The following is a 24,428-nucleotide window of genomic DNA, read 5'->3' as shown; positions in this document are numbered from 1 at the left end:
CCCTTTTCTCTTCCGCTGTACAACAATGTTTTTTTTTCCACTAGGAGCAGAATATAATCCTGTTTTAAGAAGTAAACAAATTTATCAGCAGTTTTTACATTGGTATTACTGTTTTATGGTTATTTATAGTGACATTTCAAAGCAGATTTATTTTTTTTAGGGACGGCTGAATATATCCCACAGATTTTATTTCATTTTTTAATTCAAAGCCATTTAAAAAGAGTTTAGATGCACTTTATAATAGAAACTAAGGTGTATTAAAAGTAATTATCTGTCCATTTAAGTTTTAATTAGTCTTCACAATCTAACACTGCTTCACCAAGTAAATTTTTAATATATTTTAAAAGAAAATTTCAAAAATTTTATAAGTCCACGGCTTATTAGATATAGTAAGTAATATTATTGTATTTTTTTCAACAATTTAATTGAATAATATTAATCTAACTTAACTAGTCTTCTGAATAAAATTAAAAATAAATTAATCCCAAACTGCCCACCATGGTCACAAGGAAGAGCCTGGGTGAATGATTTTCAAACTTAGCCTATTCTTTGTTCCTGAGTTCTGTCTTGGTCACTATTGGACTCAGATTGCCTGATATATTTACTGACTAATGTCAGCTACATGTAGTGTTGAGTCACCTCGAAAAGCATGTGCTGAACTACGGGTTCTAATCTGCCAGAACCATTTTTTTTTTTTTTTTTTTTTTTTAGGAAAGTCTGAAATATGCGTGCACTAGTGTGAATTCTGAAATATATTTTTTTATTTATAATTTTATACCGAAAATAGTAAGGTAAAAATGTTTTACGTTTCTGTTCACTATCGTCTTGACGGCGTCAGCCGTCGCCTTTGCACTGCTGGGCGTTGACACTGTTGTAGACCCCAGATACTTCACATTGAATGTGATTCCTTCCAACGTCGATCCTGGAGTCTCTGTTTCACCTTCCTGTTTCTTAGGAGCGAGGTCCCACTCATCACTTAGTTCTAGAACAAAATTTATTTCGTTATAAATCATTTACATTATTATTCATAGCTTATTTAAATTTATTTTAAAAAAATAGTTCATAGTTATTAGAATGATAAATGTTAAATAATTTAAAAATAAGACTATTAATAATATTACTTGAGTCGGAACACTATTTTTTATTTATGAGTTCTGTTATTCATTTTATTTTCTCTGACTTACTCTATCATATAATACAAAATATTCATTCCTACTACTATGCCATATCACTAAAATTGTCATAGTCCTTTTCATTATCCATTTGTTAATAATCGGATTTTGCAGACCAAAATAATTGATATGCATATAATAATTATGAACATATTCTGCAAAGTTTGCTTCTTAACTATTCAAAGAGTTCTATAACTGCCAAAATGGCATTATTCCTAATAATGTCTAATTGATTACAAAATGAAGCTTTACGACAAAGTTCATTAAAAGGAGTGCTCAACGGGAATGCATTAGATTCATTCTAATAATTATAATTAATTTGCAAAAGCAGGTTCTGAAGTAAAAGTAAGCAGAAGATGTAAAATTCCAGAATAAAACATGAATTCGACATTTGATCTATTGCATTAAATCAACGCAAGGGGTAAAGAGATTTTCTTCAACGATTGTTCCAATTATGTGATTTTGATAAGTAAGAAATATTGTAGAGATAAGATATTGCAGTGTTGATTTATTTCTTATTTCAAAATATTTAGAAATAATGTATTTCTCGGCTTTTATACCAGACTCTTTGATTTGATATTCAGCAACAAAATTAGTCACAGTAAAATAAAAATAAAACCTGTAAAATATGCCTATACAAATATTACAGTGAGAAAATGAACTTTAGAAAACCGCTTGAATATACACCTTATTATTAATTTTAAGATTTCAATTTATACAATTAACGATAATTAATCTAAATAAAGTGCAAAAAAAATTAACAAAAGTATATTAACTATATCATTGATAATTAACACTAACAATGCCATGTTACATGTCTGTTATTATTTATTTCCAGTCGGTGCATATGAAAGTAATAAAATAGTGATAGTGATGGACAGTTATTAACATGTTACTATTTACAATTTTTATTTTGAGACTCCCTTTGCTTACATTTTTTTCCATTAAATATTTTGAAATATCCTGCAGACCGTTCTAATACGATAAGAAATAATTGTAATAAGCTTTAAGCTTCCAATTAAGAATACAACAAAAACATCTTTTTTCGGGAATTTTATGAAAATAAATATAAGGTTTTTTGGACGTACAAAATGTTTTTCTGATAGCAATGCCAATTAGGATTGAAGGGCTTATGTCAAGTAAAACATTATATCGATTGATGAATTCATTATATAATGAATATTGGAGAAAGAAATGTTCTCTGAGTTCCAATTATAACCAACTTAACTGCATAGTGATGGGTGTACAGTGTCATTTAATCATCACCCGGTGGTTCTTTTTTACTAAATCGTTTAAAAAGATAAACCGATTAACCGATGCAAATAATTTAAATGTGTGGAACAAGCTGATGGAATAAGCTGAATAAAAATAAATAACTAATTTTGTCTGAGAACGGTTCATTGAGGAGATTCATTCGTTTTGATAAGTGGTAATTGAAATACGTTAATTCAATGTATTACTAGCTTAGCTTGAACATTGAAAAATGTACTCAGTTTTTACTCTTCGACGCCCACCAGAACCACCGGATCTAATACTCAATGATAAAAATGAGAAATGGAATCCTGCCAGTGAAACATGTCTGAAAATTCACCGATCGCCGCCTTACCTGGAATCACCATATCAACATCAAACTAACTCAAATCTATGCAAGGTTAGCAATGCTATATCCTATCCTAAACAGAAATTCCAAACTAAAACCAGAAACAACTGTTCTTATATTTAAAACAATTCTCTGGCCACTGCAGATGTACGGCTGTTAAGTCTGGGTGGCATCCTTTACGAAAAGGAAAAAACTACAATCATTTCAAAATAAAGTCCTAAGAATCGCAGTTAATGCTCCTTGGTTCATAAGAAATAGCCAATTGAATCGCGAATTACTGATGGAGTCAATAGAGGATTACATCAAAAAATGGTTCATGAAGTTCCTCTCCCAGTTGCCGACAGTTAAAGGAGCAATGGCATACAACCTGGGAAACCCAACCTCAACCCGAAGACTGAAGCCTAGACTGCTGCAGGACATTCTGTTATAAATTTTATTAAATATAAGATTAATTCATAGTCACACTACCTCTATTTTCTTATCATTATTACTCATTTTATTTATTCATTATTTTTTTTTCTTCTCTCGTCCCTTTTTCAAATTAACTTGTTTCTTTTTACTATTGGAGAGAAATTGTTTGTTTTATTTAAGTGTACCAACATCATTATTTTTTTGTTATTAACTTTACTTTCCTCTTTTATTAATTAGCATTATTCTTATCTATTTATTGTATTATTTTTTTCTTTTAATAATAACATTGTATATAGTTAGGGGTGTCTTTTGAGACTATACCTCCGCCCGTAATCAACTGTTAAAAAATATATATATATAATATAACGGTTATATCAACCATTTAAGGCCCACCAGGCCGATATTATTTTATATATTATTATATACCATATATTATTATATACCATATATTATATATAATATTATATATTATTATATACCAATATTATTTTATACCAGGCCGATCTGGTATGTAAAATATAATGTATTACTGGATCTAAGCCGATAGCGATAAGAACGGTTTTAAACTGAAGTCGTTCAATGGATGTTCTTAGAGGACATTATTACAAATGTTTCAGTTTGAAACATTGAGTAATTTCCCCTTCCAGAATAAACATTTGTTTGTCAATTTTATTACCAACGGTACAGAGAAAAATTAGTATATCTCCCAATTTTGAAATCTTGGGTTTGTTTGCGTTTTAATATGGATTTTTTATTCTCTTCCCGATGCCGAAAAGACGTGATAGAATATGTGAAGTTTCTAGTTAAAAATAAATGTAATTAATCGACGTATACCAACATTAAAAATTAACTGCTACCTAAAATATGCAACCATACTAAAAAAAGTTTCCTCACATTTTTCATTTATATTTCTGCTTTTCTTAAATTTTGGCACAATTGACATGAATTTTTTTTTCTTTTGTGAGTAATGGTACTATTTAAATATGTTCAATTCATAATAAAATCAAAACATTTTTTTTTTTTGTCAGATGTTCCAATATCCAAGCAATGCTGCTATATGTAAACAAAAATATTATATTAATGATTTATTATAATGATTGTTTAAGATTGGTTTATTTCATTATTAACATGCGCAATTTCAAAAACACTCCAACGTTTCGGCACTCAGGCCATTTTCAAGCAGACAACCTATAAAATTTTTTTTTAATATTAATTATATGATATTAACTACTTATAACATTATCAGTATGTTGTTAAGGAAACATTGTAATTAATATAAAAACAAAAAAAATGTATGTTGTCTCCTTGAGAATTGCCTGAGGGCTGAAACGTTGGAGAGTTTTTGAAAAAGTTAAGAGTATATAGGATAAAAATTGTGTATGTTAATAAAACAATATTATTTTACCCGAACACGTCACCTGAATTATGTTTTATTGAATTATCAATCCGTACCACTCCATTCAAGTTCAAGTGACAGGTAAAATCGTTTGCAGTGTTGTCAGTTTTCTGACGTCCCTTCAGCTGTTGTGATTATTCAATTATAGTTTGTTTGAATTATTGAACTTCACCGTGCAGGCTGGGTATGGCATATTGTCAGTTTTCTCATTGATGTTCAACATCTACCAACACCCTTCCATTTGTCAAAGCTTACAATACTAATAGCATCATAACATGCGATCAATAATATTACTTCATTCGTAGACTCAGTCGGATCATTCAAGAAAAGTTTATAAGTCTAATAGACCGTTAAAATATGTTGATATAAAAACAAATTAGGAGTTTCTGAATTCCAAGCACTAAAAATATTTTTTTAGTGATAGTTAGTTCATTTTTAGTGATAAATAGATCATTAGTGCCTACAGCATAAAATAATTACGGGAACGAAATCGATTTATTTATCATGTATATTATTTCAAATATGCTATAAAAATGGATAAGTATATTACTTAAGTCTTTAGAGCGACTGAGGTTACTTTTATTGTAAAAAATATCTTTCAGTATCCCATGACTAAATAATTAATTTTCGAATGTCTACCGTCATCATAATATTTTAGACCTGAATTATTATTGTTTAAATTTAAAAAAAATGGTATAAAAACTGATCTGACAAAAATATTGGTATATTATTAAATATATCTTGAAATGTATTATTCTATCAGTTCAAATGTAAAGTTTCCCTCCGAGTAATTTTATTTTGGTATTTTACACTTGTCTATTTCAGAGAGATTCGTGAATAATTGAAAAATCACGCGGACAGGCAGATTGCATCAATGGAAGATAAAACCGTTGTAGCCAACATCCGTCACAGCCATCAGTTTATTTCTCATGTCAGTATCGAACTTTTTATTTATTTGTTATTTTTTAATCAATCTAAAGAAATAAACATAAAACAGGAATTCTCGACATATAGTTCAATAAACATTCGAGTAACGATCCAGACTCAGAAGGGTGCACAGTACAGCATTTCTCCTTCCTGTTCCACGTGATTTCTATATATGTACACTGCTGTCTTCCTGTTTCCTTTTGCTACTGATTGTAGTTACCATTAACAGAAACTAATTACAGGAATACTAATGCAAGCAACATTTCAACTAGGTACATTTGTTAGGATGTGAAGGATTGATGGTATATATAAAATGATACGCCTTGTAACTGCTTTCATTGGATTATTTATTTTTTTTTGGGAGGGTCATTTGTTCAATTTTATGATTTGATTCGTCATAAAATTATCTCTCGTTATTGAAATATCTCGCTTCTCCTTTTATCTTTCTGCACCAAATGCTTTGTATATATTAAAAGATCCTCATGAGATAAAGGAGTGAATTCTTTATTATAACTAACAACCGTAAAACTGTGGATCACATAACCAGTCAATGTAAAATTACTAACTATAATTTCCAAGGTAGAGCCTAGATTAAATACATAGAAATACTGATAAATCTTATTTAAAAAAATATTCCACCTCATGTGTGAATGTCGGTTATTGTTCTATTTTCAACACTAGTCACCTCAATTTTTTTTTTCATTACACATCGAAATCGTCAATTACTGCTACAAGGTATGGTACCTGTGATAATGGTATCATACTAAGCAACTACACATTTAAACGTCAAAATTAAATAAATTGTGTTAATACGATTTTATTATGTGCCGAAATGAAATTGATAGTTCCAACGATCCTGTGAGACTTCTCTTAGATTTGGGAAAATTTAGCAATTTCTATTCTCGAGAAAAACTGTGAAAGAGAATGGAGCCGCAACGAGAGGATCTGAGATAACCGACTTGGGGTTGGTTTAAGCTCGCCTCCAGAATTTTAACATTCAAACTACATTCCTCTTGATACAAACGAATTGCTTGAAATTATTCAACCATGAAATATAAATCATTATTTCAACAATATTCTGACGCCTGTTGTTTTATGTTCAACAATTGTTTTCTTGTGAATATAATATACAATATCATCTTAAAGAAAATATAATATTAACTTAAAAAAAAAAAAGTTATCTATTTATTACCCATCATTTTTGCATATTATTACTAAACAAAATGAATTTTTATTTATTTAAAAATATGTCGGTTTAAGAATGTTAAGCGAGTTTTATTAAACTGAAATTATGCTGGAATACGGTCATGCTTTTCTGTTCAAAGTGGAAGAGATCTAAAGAATTTTAAGTTTGTAATGTGTACAAGAATATTTCTAATTCAACGTCCAAATGATGTTTTTTTTCACTAACTTATATAATTTTCAGGAATAAGGTCCAAAAATACAACAAGACAAATTAAATGGTAAGTCAGTTATTGATTTTAGAAAATTAATTGTAATATTTTAAGTATATTAAATCCCATTTAAGAATATTATTCCTAACTAATTAATAGTTTTATTTATACTGAATATACAACTTTTTTTGCATTAGGCATGTATAATGTATCCAAATACAGAAAACTCTAGAGTCGTCCGAGCATCCCTCAAACTTCAATTACACCCTTCTCACGTCTCCGAATTTTGAGTAGATCGGTTAACTCTCGGAAGAGTTTTAGATATTTCATATATAAAAAGTTTTGCTCAGAAAAGTATGACAATTATTGCAAATTCACCTGAGTAAATCAGTGAAAATATATTAATACGAGGATATGAGTGAATATTTCTATCATTATCGCATCTAGACGCACTACCAAAATTGAACTCAACAATCGACTGCTCCCATACTCAGTATTATATCTGAAGCTGAAAAGGAGCCAGATGACGGACCTACTGACAAGGTACGTTTTGTGTACATGCCAAAAGTTACTATAAGCACTGATCTCCCTCATATCTTGCCTGCCAAGTTATCACAGATTCACTCAGCACTATTATTATAAAAAAAAGTGCTCTTCATCATAAACTGTAATGTATTTTTGTACTTCGGAAATATCTCACATCGTTTTCATATAGCGCAATCAATCTTGTTGGAAAATTATGGAATTGTAAATGTTCTATCAATACATGATGAACGAATATCGGGTTTAATAATTAACTGAGGTTTAAATAAGATATTTTATTGTACGGATCGAAAAGTGGCACTCAATGAAAAAAAAAAACTGAATGTCACACGAACACTCATATGCTATGCTAGAGTGAGTGACGTTGACTCTTTATCTCACGTTAGTGGCACCTTGACATGTTAAAATAAAGGCTGCCAGTTGTATCATTTGAATGTCAAATAGCACTTATATAATTCAGACTGCCCTGGCTGACATATTAATTTCAGCAATTATCCTGCCAATTTTTATGCATGAAATATTACTTGTCATTATTTATTTTATTATGATAATGTTTTTTTAAGTTCTAAATATTTTAACCATTATAAGAATGAATATTGATAATCCTTTGGGCTTTTATATATTAAAATATTTATTTAAATCTTTCGTTAATATGCATATGGAATGTATATTGAAGATTGGTTTATTGTATAAAAAATACAATGAGATATATGGCTAATTAACTAATCGAACTAAGGAATTAGAATGATTTTATGATATCTTAAAATTAATTTTAAAAATATCTTTTGGGGTTATTGACAGTTTCACATTTATTCCGTAATGACCATACATTTCTTATCCATTATAGTGAATAAATAAACATTTTTTTTTAGTTATTAGTTTGAAAAAAAATCTTCCTCCGTGAGATAAAAACTTAATTTAACGCAATTAAAAATTCCGATTAGTAAACTGAGTAAATTGCCAGAAAAACAATTTTATTATCATCATGATGTAACATAAAATTAGAATCGTCACCAGACAAAAACAGGATATCTCACTTAGATTAAATGTTTTAGGTATCTTGAGTTAAAATCTAAAAATTTAAATAAAAAGAAATACATTGATTTCCAATATAACTGAGGATGTCCTCTTAAACTAATGCTTTGTTTTAATTAACGACTTTTAAGTGTTTATTTGTTCGTTAATATATTTTTCATTAGAGCTAAACTGAATGTAAAAATAAAAAAAATATTTGTATTAATATTTTTATTTGGTTTTATTTAATTTTTGAAAATTTAGGTATATTTTTAACTGTTATACTACTTATTTATTTATATTTTAAAGTAGTATCACTCCCTTATTTTTTATTTTTTATTTAAGTTAATTTTTTTTTAAAATACTTTAAAGTTACTTTATTGTGATTTGTTATTTTGATATATATATTTTTTATTATGTATTATTTTTTCTTTATTTGTCATTCTTAGGCTCTAGTAGTAGGTAGTATTTTTGTAGCCTCAATTTAAATCGATATGCCCCTGAATATGTAATGAATTTATTATTATTATATTCACTTATCAATAATTTTAAAAATTAAATAAACAATAGTCAAGAAAACTACTACATAAGACTGGATATTTTTGAAATGCTGTCATACGATTAATGGTTCAAATTTTCAATTTTTTGAAATGAGAAAACATACGTTAAAATAAAAATAGTATGTAAAATTTAGTTTTATTTAAAATTGATATTAAAATGTTTCAATCAAACACTAAATTAAAACAAGCTAATTTTCAAATTTTAATTATAATATTATTCCATCCAGAAAAATCATTTAAAATTTATATTTATACCTCCAAGCATTCTTATTCTGATGACAATTAAAATCCAAATGTTTATAGAGCAAATATTTTTAGAAACTTTTTATTAGAAATTCCAGAGTCTTCATGTTTGTTAGATAAAAATTTCGGATCATACCACAGAAGCCTCTGGTAGTATGCATCATATTTATTTATCTTATAATCGATAAGCACTAAAACAAAATCCAAGCATAGTTTTTTCAACTACACACGAAAACCAAGTTTCCTCAAATACTCGATTCAAAATATTTGACACAAAAAGGTCGTTCTAAATAGCTCTCTTGAGAACCAGAACGAGTCTTAAGAAACAGGGAAAGCAAATACAGTAGAAGAAAACAGTGAAAGATAAACAAAAAAAAATTGAGGTCCTGGGCTATAACAAGTTGTAAAGGGCAATAAAAAACTTTGTTAGCCCCAGGGGTGAAACTTGACCACTGCCTTAGAAACATACACCGTCTTCTTTTTAGAGATAACATCGTATGACATGGAAAACATTTTTTTTTTAAGTTCCCAATTTAAAACTTTTTTAAAAGAAACAAGTACATTATGACACTGGACAATTCATATTATTTGTTCGTTTTGATTTTAAAATTATAGTTAACTATTGTATTAAATTTCAGAGATATGTTAGAGAGATTTCTTGATTCTGTAATTCGTATATTATTTCATTTTTGTTGAGCAATCTATAACATTAAATATAATTGTAAGAAATTATTTTTTTTTTCTTAAACGCACACTTCTACTAATAAACTATTATTTACATTTTATCACTACAATTGTAATATTAAAAAAAATGTAAATTCCCAAAATTTATTTGTTTTTTATTACTTATATACTTTTTTCGGAAATTAAAATGCAAAATTAATTTAATTTTTTCATTCTATTTCGAATATCTATTTAATTTTTGATTAAGATTAAATGTTATTTTTTTTGATATGACAAATTCTATTTAATTTTTGATTAAGATTAAATGTTATTTTTTTTGATATGACAAATTCTATTTAATTTTTGATTAATTAATTGAATTCACTTTATTCATTCGTTCAATTGATAGCATTGATTGATTTATTCTTTGGATATTTCATAAAAATAAAGGAGCATTCAGACAAAGAAATCCTAAAGTTGAAACTAAAAGCAATGTTAATATGGACACCATCCCAAATTTCCTTTAGAATATTTTTATTGTACTAACTCTTAAAGTAATGGAACAGATTCAACAATATACAACATCACAAATTTATTTTTCAATTTTAACTTATTATTATTATTATTTTTTTAAATGAAACATGAAGTTATAACAAAATGCGTCCGAACAACGCGACAAAAATACTTCTCAGGTGAGAATTGAAATACAAAGTTAAAGTTAAAATCATTTTATTCATTTCGATTCCGTTTATTCCAAACGAATTTTCTTTAAAATTTCACATGAAATTATATTAAAAAAATTGAAATAAAACTGTTTATAATATTTTTTTTTTCTGCACAAGTAGATGAGCCATCATTGCAGGTATAGAAAGTAGGTTGGGTAACGAGATCTCTCTCAAGAGTTTGTCTATCTTGTCTCAGTAAAAATGTAGCAGATTCACTTTTCTTATACATAAAAAATGCTTGAAATGATTCAAGGAAAATTTTTTTATAAAAATGTAAAATGCGGGATTTTTAACTAGTTTTTGTTTGTTCATTCTAACTAATTTATACTATTTCACTCTTTTAATTTTTTCTAAACTTTTGAGTTTACGAACGTGATAATGTATCTTTTAATTAAAACTGTAACAGAAAAAACATTGCTTTTAAGTTTGTTTTCCAATTTGAAAGACGTAAAAAAACAGTAATAAATCACTGTAGAAATAACTTCCAAGCTAAAATAACAAAAAAAGAATTAAATATTTGGGAATAGTCTTTCTATTTTTAAATATTTTAAAATCATGCAAGCATTCGTCTTAAGATTTTAAAATAAAAATAGATTTTTCTATATTAAGTTATTGATTAATATTAATATTAATTATTAATTAATCTGTAATAAATTAAGTATTTTTATTGGTCTAATAAGTTTGAATTAGTGTCTTTGCCATCCAAATAAATATTGTTCATTAGTTAACTTTCAGTTGTTTTCTTTTTCATTAATGTGAAATAAAAAATTACTAATAAGTATATGATTTTATTTAATATAACATCTTTATAGTTACTACTTCTTATTTATTCATATTTAATAATTATTTTCTCGTCGTTTACGATTTACAGTAGTCGTTTACACTATTTATAGCTAGTCAATCAGAGACGAACAAAATGTTTAGCTCCTGTTGCAGACTTTATGGTATTCATAAATAGTTCATAAAGGAAAACAAGGCAGTCTAGCTGAACATCTCATCCAGAAATAAATAACTTGCGAATTTGAAAAGGTTCCAAAACTCCCAGGTCTGGCCCACAAACAAGTTAATCGACGTGACGAATGTTGAACCAAGTTATGCTTTCTACTTCGACACATGTATAATATTTAGTCAGACAATTATTTTCCTTCTTCTTTCGGAGTTAGTCATCAATACAAAATTAGGAGCTTTCGGCATTGCTTAAACTAAAAAAATTGCATTTTAAGTTTTTCAAAGTTTTTTTTTCGAAATTTCTTAAAAAAGAGTATAGTTGCTATGATAATAGGGCTGCTTTTTGGACATTTATGGTTTACTTTTTTGTCTTCGAGTTGGATTATTTTAGTAGTTTCTCTCCTATTTTTCTTCTTATTATAATTTTACATGTGACCAATTTAAAATTTGCTTAATTAATTACTTATGGAAAGGCGTAAAGGATTAAGATAAGACTGGCTGGACATATCCTTTCATTTTTTTTCAATTTCGTAATAGTTCAATGATATCATATTTTACAAGACAAACGAACTCCTAGTATTTAATTAATTAATCAGGTAATATTCACGCCGTTTTCCAATTTAAGGCGCTTTTTAAATGTTGCTCGATTAAACTGTCTTAAAATCTCTTTAATAAGTAAATAAATTTTGTATTAATATTTAAATTATTGTAGCAACTAAAACTTATTAAGTTATTAGTAGTATTTAATTAGATAAATTAATAAATTAATTAACGATACATATTTGTACTTCGAAAAGTGAAATATAATTTTTTTTTTAATTTTAGAAGATTTCTTTTACTGCTATTTAGTAAAAATGAATAATACTTCTTGATAAGAATTGACCTGTCTACTTTTTGAAGGACTGCTATAAGTCAATGATAAAAAAACAGATTTGGGTCATGTTCACACTTTGAGTGAAAACAGGTGAAGCCGGGATTCGAAAGATTGATGTGTAAATACATTTTAATTTCAAGGAAAATTCAGAAAAAAATATTATCATTACTTTTGGTCTAAAATATTAGAAAAAGCGGCTGAAATATGAAAATATTTTTTCCAAACTCTGGAGTTATTCATAAAACTGGATATTACTATTTTTTTTTACTACTAGGTAAGTATAACTGGTATAAAATAATATAATTAGCACAATAATCGGTTTTTTCATTCCAAATAAATAATTAGGCACCGAAAATATTTTTTTCCGAGATTATATAAAAAAATGTAAGATTATAGAATAATATCTACTGAAATGGTTTAAAAAATATATATAAAGATAGAAAAATGGGTTTAATGTTATAAGAACTTTAATATAGCTAGTTCCGTCCCAAACGTATGCATTGTCATTAAGTTTGCAATATTGGAAGTAATGGAATAGATAAGAATAGTCATTACGTATATAATTTGATATCATTCGCGTTAATTAATAATCACAATGTTATATAAAACTAATCACTTTATATTTAAGAAGAATTACCACTCAAACATTATATTAAACACCTAATTTAAATTAATGGAGGTTTCATTCTAAATTCACACCGTTCTGTACAACGCGTTAAGTTAGCACCGAAGGGTTGGCCAGATTTCCTCTTTGAAGTGTTAACCTGTCCGGTTTATTTCCTTCTCGAAAATGCAGATCTAGCGTCCTAAGAGGAAACGAGGCGGAAAATTCCCTTTAATTATTGGAACCCTGCTATTCGAAATAAACAGCAAGTTTACAAATATTAGGTTTTCACTCGTGGCAAATATTTACAGTCTTACAAAGTTGTATGTATTGTGTCTAACTATATGTAAACTCTGCTAAACCTTTTCCAGACTATGTCTATTTCCATGTGATTGTTTATTCAATACATTCTTTGACTAGATAGTTCAATGATATCTTAGGAATAGTTAACTTAGACATTGTATAATAAATAAGTATATATTTTAAATGTCCGTAAATTCCATTTATTTTTTAAGAAGAGCATTGATAAAGAAAATATAAGTTTTATGTTTTAAAAGCTCAATAAAAATTTAAAAGTTTTATTCAAATTACTTATTTGTATGAAAAACCTTCAAGAAGGATATCATTATTGGTAAAATGATCTGGGAGTTTGAAATAATCTTCAAGGATATCTGTGGAGTGGAGCGCTGCACTTTGGACACTATCCACAGTAATTCAACCAAGACCATCGCATCATCCATCTCACTAAGAATTTATTCAAAAGCATACGAATGTTTACGGAAAAGGGACAGGTCCAAATGAAATACATGACCGTGAAAAAACCGACGGTGTAGTATCAAGGTGCAAGAGAAATTAATTTTCAGTGGAAAATAACTGAGCACATATTTGTTCTGTCTTATGTTTCTGACTTTTTTCAAATCTTTTGTTTTCATGTTAATTTATAAGCTCAATTTTCGGAGGGACTGAAACAATATTAACATTTTTTTTAATTTTCTTTGGATCCGAATTTACTTAGATTAAATAAAGACCAGAATGACTGATTTATAAAATCTGTTAAAATGTTTCACTAAGAAAACACTTAATGTTACAAATTTCTGACTGCTAGTTCCAGAAAAAAAAAATATTAAAATGATTGTAAATATTCGTTTTAAATAAATTTTTCATACTGATTTTAGTTAAATAATATTGTACACTATGTATAAACAACTATTAAAAAAATGTAAATTACCAAAATTTATTTAATTTTTATGGCTTATATACTTTCTTCAGAAACTGAAAGGCCAGATTAATTTAAGTTGTCTCTGCCTGTTTCGGAAATCTATCTCATTTTTTCTAGATTAATTCACTCCACTTCATTCATTTGTCTAATTGATAGTTCTAATCGATTCAGTATTAGGACATTTTATGAAACTTTTTTTTATTATGTAATATTACATCCTGTCATATTTATAGACAATGATAATACATATGACAGGATATAGGGGTATAATATTATAGGGTGTAATATTACCTCCTGTCATATTTATAGACAATGGTAATAGGGATTGTAGAGCTCATTCACACCATATATACGAATATATGAATTAAATAATAAAAAAAATAAAATAGAAATAGAAGAAAACACAGATATAAATAATAATAATAATTTAAGAAAAATAAATAAGAAACAAAATTAAACTTGAAGTAAAACACTCCTCAAACACAATCATTCCTTATGAAACAATAGGAGCTGTAGGACCGGATGCGAAAAATTGTAAAATTGAAAAAAAAAAACAAAAAAAACCACTACCTAAATATCCCTTTAATTATTTTTATTCTAGCTGTAAATAAGACTGCAACAGATCCAAAAATATATCTTTATCCCTTATACTTCTTTATAATTGGTACATTAATAAAAAACTACATTGTGTATATCGGTGGTTACTGGTGAAGTCCAAGTTAGTTCTTTACAGCTTAAGAATTTAATTTCTATACACGAATAAATAAAGAAAATTTACGGACAGGAGGTATGTTTTATGAACTCGCAATGAATAATTTATAACCTCAAAATACTCCAAATACGGGTCGTGCATTATTTAAAGTAGTTATAAGTTAGGTTGATTAAATTTCTGCCAATATACGCCTTCTAAAAAGAAAATTAATAGGTATAGTAACAGGATCTTAAAAACGAAAGTCCCGAGTACCTTCTGTCTGGACGACTAAGATTCTTCCCCGTAAACGGCAAATGGAGTGGTCCTTAAAGTTCATCCGGGGTTTGAGAAAACGATCTGAGGAAAAATTCCCAACAGCGTGACTGACTTGAAAGTGCTTAGCAAATATAAGTCCCCGAAACAAAGCTCTAAGTCAAATATCATTTTCCTTAGTCAGCTCCTTGTAAAAGCTTTGTTTCCGGTAGTATCCAGGACTTCCGCATCAGCTTTACGTAAGAGAACGAGCTATGACTCTAACTGTTGCATTGCCTGTTCCTTTAGTGTACCGATGAAAGCCTAATATGGTTGCTGTTAATCAAGATAAAGTACACCTTCATCAACGGGTAACGATCTGGGCAGATTTATACTGATGGGGTGGAGCCCGCACCCTTTGACCTTCCACTCTTTGAAGGACTTACATTTATTATAAATATATATATATATTTTTTCTTTCCTTTTGTAAAAAAAATAAATCTTTTTTTTGTATAATATTCTTTTTATTATCTTTTTTATGTTAGAAAGAGAGCTGGTTCTATTGTTTTCATGAGGTTTATTTTCCCTTCTTAGTTCGTATCACTACATGTTATGAAGTGATGTTCTACCAACCATATAAATTTTAAAAACTCATATTAACCCATTAATGTTTTTTTCTCTTATTACAAATGATCTCGCTATTTTAGAACAAATGAGATATTCTAGGTATTGTAGTAAAAAAAAAAAATTTTTTTCTATGGAAGATAGTCCGGGTGGGGGTCAATAAACATATCAAAATAGTAAAAGAAAACTATTTATTACTAACCAACGTTTCGCACCACTTTGCAGGGCTTCGCCAGGGCTGATAAGATAATAATAAACTAACAACCTACAATCTACTTTATACAGTCAACTATCTTCTCTCAATATATATAATATAATTTTATATTGTAAAGTTGAAACATAACAAGAATTCAATTCACTATATACATTTTTTTATCAGAAAAAAAAATCAGGATGGTCGCTAAGACTTGCTGATCTTATACTTTCTTTATTTATCTCTCACACCTCTACTTTATTTTTAACCCTGAAAAAGACCCGTATTTGGGTCCGAAAATTGGGTTGTATAAACAATGATTCTTTGCTCTCTAATTTTCTTAGTACATCCACATGAGAGAAAGAAACAAAAATTTGATAACCACAGACCTTTCAAAATACTTCAGTTTATTAGATCATATGATACTACTAAAATTTCATTTTTGATACCTTTGTTGACCGCCACCCGGACTATATTCCTCCAATCAAATTAATACGGTCAACTATCTTCTCCCAACAAAAACCATTTTTATTTTAAGCGTGATCATTATCTAAGTGCCTATTTAATTTATGGGTGAAATGAAATTGATAAATTTATCTGCACTTCATGCACTGCATTCAATGCTTTTATAAATCATGAGATCGATTTAAATTGACTATATTTACCGTTTCTTCTAATGAATAAATAATAATCATTATTATTAACCTTATAACGTGTGAATAATTGATGAAAAACGGCTGCACAACGCAATTCTTAGGATTTGAAAAAAAAGTTTAATGAGAAAGCTTGTAACAGAGTAGCGATAAATAGTGTTACGCAACCTGGAGATTTCTAGATGAAAGCGGTTAACAGGAATACAAATTAGAAAAAAAAGACAGACACAAATTCTATATTAGCAAAATTTATATAAGATGATAAAATAATAAATTGTTATTAACAATTTTCGAGTTTACATAACCTCAAATAGACTAGGATAACGGTCAGTTTTAGCACAGCTGTGAAAAGTCATGGAATATATTATAACTCTAAGATATAAATAATGTGGAATTTCTGTACTTCGAACTAATTGCTGCAGGAATGTGTTCGGATTACTGAAAGTATTAGGAAAAATAGTGCAAAAAATTCGGCAATATGAATGTTTATAAATTGATAAATTAATTAGAAAAAATTATTTTATTTTATATTCCCAGAGCACTGACTCACTCCTAAGAGATAATTTAATTTGTTAAAATCATATGATTGCTCATTTATAAATGAAAAATAGTAAAAGTAAAAACAAAATTCATGTGTAAATATGATTCATTTTTGCTTTGTAATATACTGTTACAAAGCAATAAAATACTCTTTATATCCCAAATAAAAATAAAGTTGTGTGCAATCATGCCTTATAATTGGTAGAAGACTGCCTGATGTACGCTATCGTATCCGATGAAGTAAAATCATCAAAACTGTAGATATCTCTTCTTGGTACGAGTAATTTACGTTGTATTGCTGGGTTGCTTATTATTTTAATTATTTGTGTGAATCCCCATAGCAATTAATCAGGCAACCGCAACTGGACCTAAATAGTATTTACAGCAGCCAAGTAGAGAGTCACGTGTTAAAGTCATCAACATACGATTCAAACCATTGCAGATTCAACTATGAAGAGTAAGCACTCACAGTATTAATCTGATTGAACCTTTAGGCCTTAATATTCTTTTTGCCATATATGCTATTTAAAAAAATATTTATTTTTACTAATACAGATAGTCTGATTATGTTCATCTTGTCTATTCTTTTGTTTGTATATATTTTAAGAGGTTTTTTTTTTTTTTTTTTTTTTTTTTTTTTTTTTTTTTTTTTTTTTTTTTAAATTTTATTTTATTATTATTATTTTTTTTTATTTTTCATATTTTTTTTATTTTAGTATGTATGAGATTATTTATCAATATTACCTATTGCCCACAACTGTGTGGCAGATTGTAATATCTATCAATAAATAAATTATCTATCAAATAAAAAAAAAAAAATGTTTACTAATATAAGTCCTGATTCAATGTACTATGACGATAAGCAAATGCGTTATGTGAATTTTTAAGGGACACTTTTATTAATTTTCTTATGGTATTATTTGCTATTTCATGCACCAGGAAATAAGACGACCTATATGCCACATGGCATGAGAATAACCTGAAGAAAAGGAATTTATTGGCATCTTTCCTAATGACCGTCCGACCCGGGAATTCGAAGCAACATTTTCTCTTCATCATTTTTCGAACATAATTAATAATTAGTAGCAGATAAGGACAAGGGACTGCTTAGATAAAGATATATTCTAATGTTTTGTTAATTTATTTACCAATTGGATATTATCTGTGTATAGAGGTCTTTTACGATTAAATTTCACATTTTTTTTCAGCCTTAAGGGTATAATAAAAACTTATGTTAAAGAAGATGATGATTTTGAGATTGAAATCTACAACTCATTAATTTATTTATTTCAAAATTCAATAGTTTGTCATTTTAGATTTATTTATGTATGAAAAATCGTTTTAATTATTATTGCTATTATTTTTTCAAGCCCCTATTTAAAATAAAGTTTTGTGCTTAACATAGTCTGTGTAGTGGGAATTTGTTTTTTTCTCAAACTTTACATTTTAAAACATGAATGTAGTGAATAAGTATTGACTTTATTTGGCAGTTTTGAATTAATATGTGTGGTATTTAATGGTATTAGAGCATACAACAAGTAGGATTTAATGATCTTAAAAATTGAGTCCAAATCTAGGACTATTTACAATATTTACAGATTGTTCAAGTGGCTATAATGCTGCCTGTTGCCACCGTACTTACGTTGGAAGGTCTGGAATAGTGGGTTGGGCTGCTATTTCAACGAGTCCAGGAATTTAATATGCCTCCTCCTGATGAAGTCCGGGACCGTTGGAACATCCAATAATTTGTGAAGAGTCGGTAGTTTCTCCTTCTTCCATACTGTAGTCCGTACAATCGTCAACGGTGCTAGGGTGTTCTCTTGAATTTTTACTGAGAGACTTCAGTTCTTTAGAAATGAGGCGATGACCGAATAGAGCTGCTCCGGGTCTTCGTAACCTATAAGCTTACGGCATAAGATACCGTGAGAGACCGAATCAAAGGCATTTGTACAGTCAATGGATATCATAGACGTTGCCGTATTCCTGTAAAAGTTTGTGTTCACTTCTCTCTCTAATTTCATGAAATGGCGATCAGTGCTCATGTGAGCTTGGAAACCAATTTGCTCATAAGGATTCATAGAATGTTTATCACAGAACCCCCGAAGGTAATTCAGTATTATATTTTCGTAAACCTTAGCGAGGTGAGGGAACAGGCTGATGGGCCTATAGGGATTCTCCTCATTTCCAGACTTATTCGGCTTGAGGAATGAGAACAAGATGGGGTGTTTCTATGTTCTGGGAAAATATCTCGGCCTCAAGCACGAGTTGTACAAGTTGGCAAGGTGAGCAATTCCGGATACCTTAATGGCCAGAGGATCTGTTGCCGTGAGCTCTTCTTAAGATTGCTTTGAGTTGCTTCGGACTAACGAACATATAATTAGTGTCTCGGGCCAAGTCGAGTATCGTGAGTAAGTCTCCCGTGCGTTCTTCGATTTCCCGCCTATAATGCTCAACCAGAAGCTCGGTCTGTTCATCGTGTGTCAATATGCGATCTCCGTCGTGTAAACGGACGTTCGAGGTTTTCTTCATAGCAGACTTAATAAGCTTCCAGAACTTCCGGTAGTCACCCTGAGTTGCTCCGAGTCGATAGTGCCATGTAGCCGTCTTCCATTGCGCATGAGGTGTCTGATCTGGGTGGTGAGTGAGTGTATTTGTTCTTCAGCGCCCGCCTATTGGTTATGAGAGCCATTACGTGTTGTGGTGGTACAATTTAATTATAATTAAAATTAAATCTCTTATATCTTCAACTTGATATGTTTTGGAACGAGTAATAACTATTTCGAAAAGGACTTTTTCTATTTAGCTTGATAGGTTACGTAGATCTTAATTTTTTGTTATTTTATCATCAGACATATAAAACGTTTATTTATTTATTATTATTATTATTTTTATTACTATTCTTTGTAGAAAATATATTTTCAGAAGTTTCGAAAATTTATAATTCAAATACATCGATATATATCAATAAAATTTCACAATAAAGTATTAAAACAGTATTATGAATAAGGTTTGATGAGCCGAGGTGGCTGTTAAGGACAGATCAGTTTACAAGATCAGGACTTGGGATTTGTTCTATGAAGGGTCTGTTTATGAAAACATCTTATAAGGTAGACATTCAGGCACAAGAGGTCAATCGAGACTTCAGTTGAAGAACCTTGGATGCACCCGTCACCGAATAATAAATTGGCAGCCGATGGCTCGAGATCGGCCAAGGTGAAGGAAGTTCATTAAGGTGACTCAAGATCCTCAGGGTCTATGATATTCAAATTCAGTAAATAACTATGGGTGAATTTCACATGATTAAGTAATCTGTATAGTGCAAAAATTCTAGCTTCTAATTTAATAGAACTGGAGTGTTTATGTTTGGATAATTTTCACAAAAGGTTCTAGCAACATAATTTTTTTAAATAGTTTAATTATAATCAGCATAATTCTAAAAAAAAATTATGATTTGTAAGACCCGTATAGATTATTTTTATTGCCATTGAAAATATGTCATTTGCTTAATTCAATAAGCTACTAATGCTTAAGTTACTAATTTGGCACTGGAGTTGGAAAAAACAGTTCCTTTAATTGTAAAGATTATTAGTCGTGGTTTAAATTTTATTTTTATAAACATACATGAATAAATGGAGAATAAAATAAAATTTTTAAAAATTTTAGGATGTCCTGCAGCAGCAGGCTAGGTTTCAGTCATCGGGTCGTGTTTGGATTTCCCAAGTAGTACGTCACTGCTCCATTAACTGTAGGTAACTGGGAGTGGAACTTCATGAACCTTTTTTGATGTAAACCTCTATTGTCTATGTTTGTAATTCCTAATGTAATTGGTTATTTTATACAAAGCAGGGAGCATACACGGCAATTCCTACGACTTTATTTTAAAAAGATTGTATTTTTTTTTTCCTTTTCTTGAAATATGCCACTTCACAGCCATTCTTCAGTAATGGGTTGAGAATTTTTAAAAATAAGAGTAGCTGTTACTGGTTTTAATTTTTTTTTTATTTAGGATAGGATATAGAATTGCTAACCTTGCGTATGTTTGAGTTAGTTTGATGATATGGTGGTTTTTAGTAAGGAGGGGACCGACATGAATTCCCAGGTATCTTACTGTTTCACTAACTGAATTAACTACCCAGGCTAAACACTCTTGGCTATCAAAAATTTAACATTACATTGAATAGAAAGAAAAACCGATTTTACGTATTCATTTGATCCATAAGTCACATATTGTTAATATATTAAAAATTCCTTAAATTTAGGAAAGGAATTTTCCTCCTAAAGTCAAGATCGACAGACAAACGTAACGTACCTGTTAACTGTTCACAATATATCCTTCACCCCTTATGTGACCAACCACTTATCAGGTTAATCTTCTTAACGATTACTTTAAGAAGAAAAATAATTATTGAAATTAAAAACGACACCCATGAGCTGAAGGGAACTAAGAGCAGGTGGTGTGAAGGCACGTGAGCAGGTGAGCCACAGATTTGGCCAGGGGCATTAATAAACGACCCGCCTAACTTCCTCCGCTTAACTTGCTCCTTGTTCCAGTGTTACGTGCGTTTCGGTTAGGAAATTGATAATTTGTGCTCGGGAATGTGCAAGGGATTGGTTTGTGATTAATCAAAGGAATGTTACTGAAAAAATCCCGTTGATAATTTCATAGGATTTGATTGAGGTCTTGATGCGCTATGAAGATAACAATTTAAAAAATATAATAATAATAAAGTACCACTGTAACCCATGAAGAGTGTTGAATTCAGTATTTGATAAAAGTATGCTCAATTTGTTGGCCAATAGTTATACAGTTGTGCACGACTATAATATTTGTTATTATACTTGTTATAGGGGATTTCCCATAACAAGTTCGAAGATACATACTGCTCATTACAATTTTATTCTATACGTAAATTTATGATTAAAATAAAAAACGATACGAAATAAAAATCCTTCATTAATTTACCACGTAGAGAACAGAACATTTAATTATTATTATTTTTGAGGGGCTCGCCCTATTTAATGCAATATGCATGTGCCAGTAGTGTTTATATTTCTTCTAGGTAGATAATATTTCAGAGTGTCTTTACTGTCTGAGAAAATGACTTTCTTTGGATGATATCCAAATATGTAGGTGGGGAAATATCTTCAGGGACGCTCTCAATGTATTTATATCCAAGATAATGTAACACACATAATACAATAATAGAATATTAGATGGGCATGAAGTGCAAACAACTATTGTATATCAAATGATCAGAAGTTAAAACTAACAATTCTGATTAAATTGAAACACGTGAATAAGATCAGTGATTATGTCACATATGATACATAGATTGACAATATATATTTTTTGAGTATAATGTAATTTAATTTAATGCTAAAATTCATACATTTTAGCAGACTTATTACCTTTAAATGTTATCCTGATGAACATAGAATTTAATCAGTGCGCCTTAGAGGATAAATAAAAATAAATAGAAATAACATTAAACATCCCATGCTTACCGCCTAATTTTTTATCTGTTGAACATCACAACTGAGCCTTAGTGCCAATGACGTCACTCATGACGTCCTACAGCACACCTTAATGGCACACAGCCAATATAGTTTTTAATTTAATAGTATTTTTAATTTATCTATATATAACCATTCTATTGAATGTGTTTCTTTGTATTTTAAACTGTAAGTGGTTATCAAATTTTAGTTTATTTCTCTCATATGGATATAGTGAGGAAATTAGTGAACAAATATTCATTGTTTATACAAGCCAATTTTCGGACCCAAATGCGGGTCATCCTCAGGGCTAAAAAGAAAGTATAGGTGTGAGAGATAAATAAAGTATAAGATCAGCAAGTTTTATCAACCACCCTGATTTTTTTTCTGATAAAAAAATGTGTATAGTGAATTTAATTCTTGTTTTGTTTCATCTTCACAATATAAATATATGGTACGAGTATCTTTAAAAGTGTTATCATATGGTAGTTTAAATTTTATTTTATAACTATATTAAATCATTCTAAATCATATAATTATTCTAAAGTCATAAATATTCATAAATAATTGGCCATCTCAATCATAGTGAAAATATTTAAATTTTAATCATAAATTTATATTAAAATTTTAATAAAAAAAAAGTTCCACAAAATGCTAACTGGTGTTGATTTTGTTTTAGCATAGCAATCCATTATTAATGAAACTCTTTGATGTAAAGAGGTTTTTCCCACAATAGTTTTTCAAAATTTTCATTAAATAAATAATCAATTTATACATTTGCATATAAATATACACCACGATCCCTAGATTTTATGCCTATTTTTAATAAATAAGGCCATAAAGGCCTTATGATCAAAACCAAAAAATATATTTGTACTGTATTGTAGTTTGAAGTTTTAGTTTTAATACGCAGTACCTATGCTAAAATAAGCCTAAGATATTTCCACTACATATAATCACAGTTCAGTTCGAATTTGCACACAGTAGCTGTAAGGGAACATCGTAAAGTCAATATTAAGTGATGTCAAACATTTACAAGCTAAAGTGAGCCCCAACGGACTAATTTGAATACCTATTCAATCAGATCAGACTGATAGACTCAGTGGAATCCTCAAGGGTAGATGAGTTATAGTCTCGGACTTATTGAGTGCTTTGTAAACAGAGGTTGAGCACTGGGGCTGTACCATAGCGTTAGCAATAATAATCTGCTGGGAGGGTGGAATCCAATATGTAATAGGAAGGATGACTTCTCTGAATTCGTTCCATCATCGATTGGAATCTATGGACAGTCAAAGGGAGATAATGAACCTCATTGTGCCGGTTATTGTAACGACCTTCGATCATTCCTTGGCTTCATTTACCCCATTTGTACCACTTTAATGGCCTCCAAAGTCGATAACTTAAGTTATTTTTGAGGAACCACACTATTGGAGCCGTGAAATATAACTGTTCATTTTATTTATTTTTCTGTTTATATACATATAGAGATTTTATTTATTTATTACTCATTGTCCAAGGTTATGGAAGATTGTAATATTTATCAATAAATAAAAATAAAATAAAATAATGATTATACATTTATAGAATGAATATTAATTTAAAAGAAATTATTATTTATTATTATTTGGGGGGCAGACCATAGAGGCCTAAGTATTTCCTAATACAACACGCGTTTCTAGACGTGTTTTT

The 24,428-nt window shown here is 29.1% G+C and overlaps 1 protein-coding gene across 1 annotated transcript in view; it reads right to left on the bottom strand.

Moving 5' to 3' along the window:
• Positions 1–24,428, bottom strand: part of LOC106685178 (low density lipoprotein receptor adapter protein 1-A) — a 69,507-nt gene that overhangs the window by 16,480 nt on the left and 28,599 nt on the right. The window contains exon 2 of the mRNA XM_014427732.2: positions 807–982. Coding sequence (XP_014283218.1) covers positions 807–982 — 176 coding nt within the window. The remainder of the gene's footprint in view (positions 1–806; positions 983–24,428) is intronic.

This window comes from Halyomorpha halys, unplaced genomic scaffold (genome assembly GCF_000696795.3).
Source record: "Halyomorpha halys isolate HHAL.00 unplaced genomic scaffold, Hhal_1.1 Scaffold667.1, whole genome shotgun sequence".
Lineage (NCBI taxonomy): Eukaryota > Metazoa > Arthropoda > Insecta > Hemiptera > Pentatomidae > Halyomorpha > Halyomorpha halys.
This window is presented reverse-complemented; position numbering and strand designations above follow the sequence as displayed.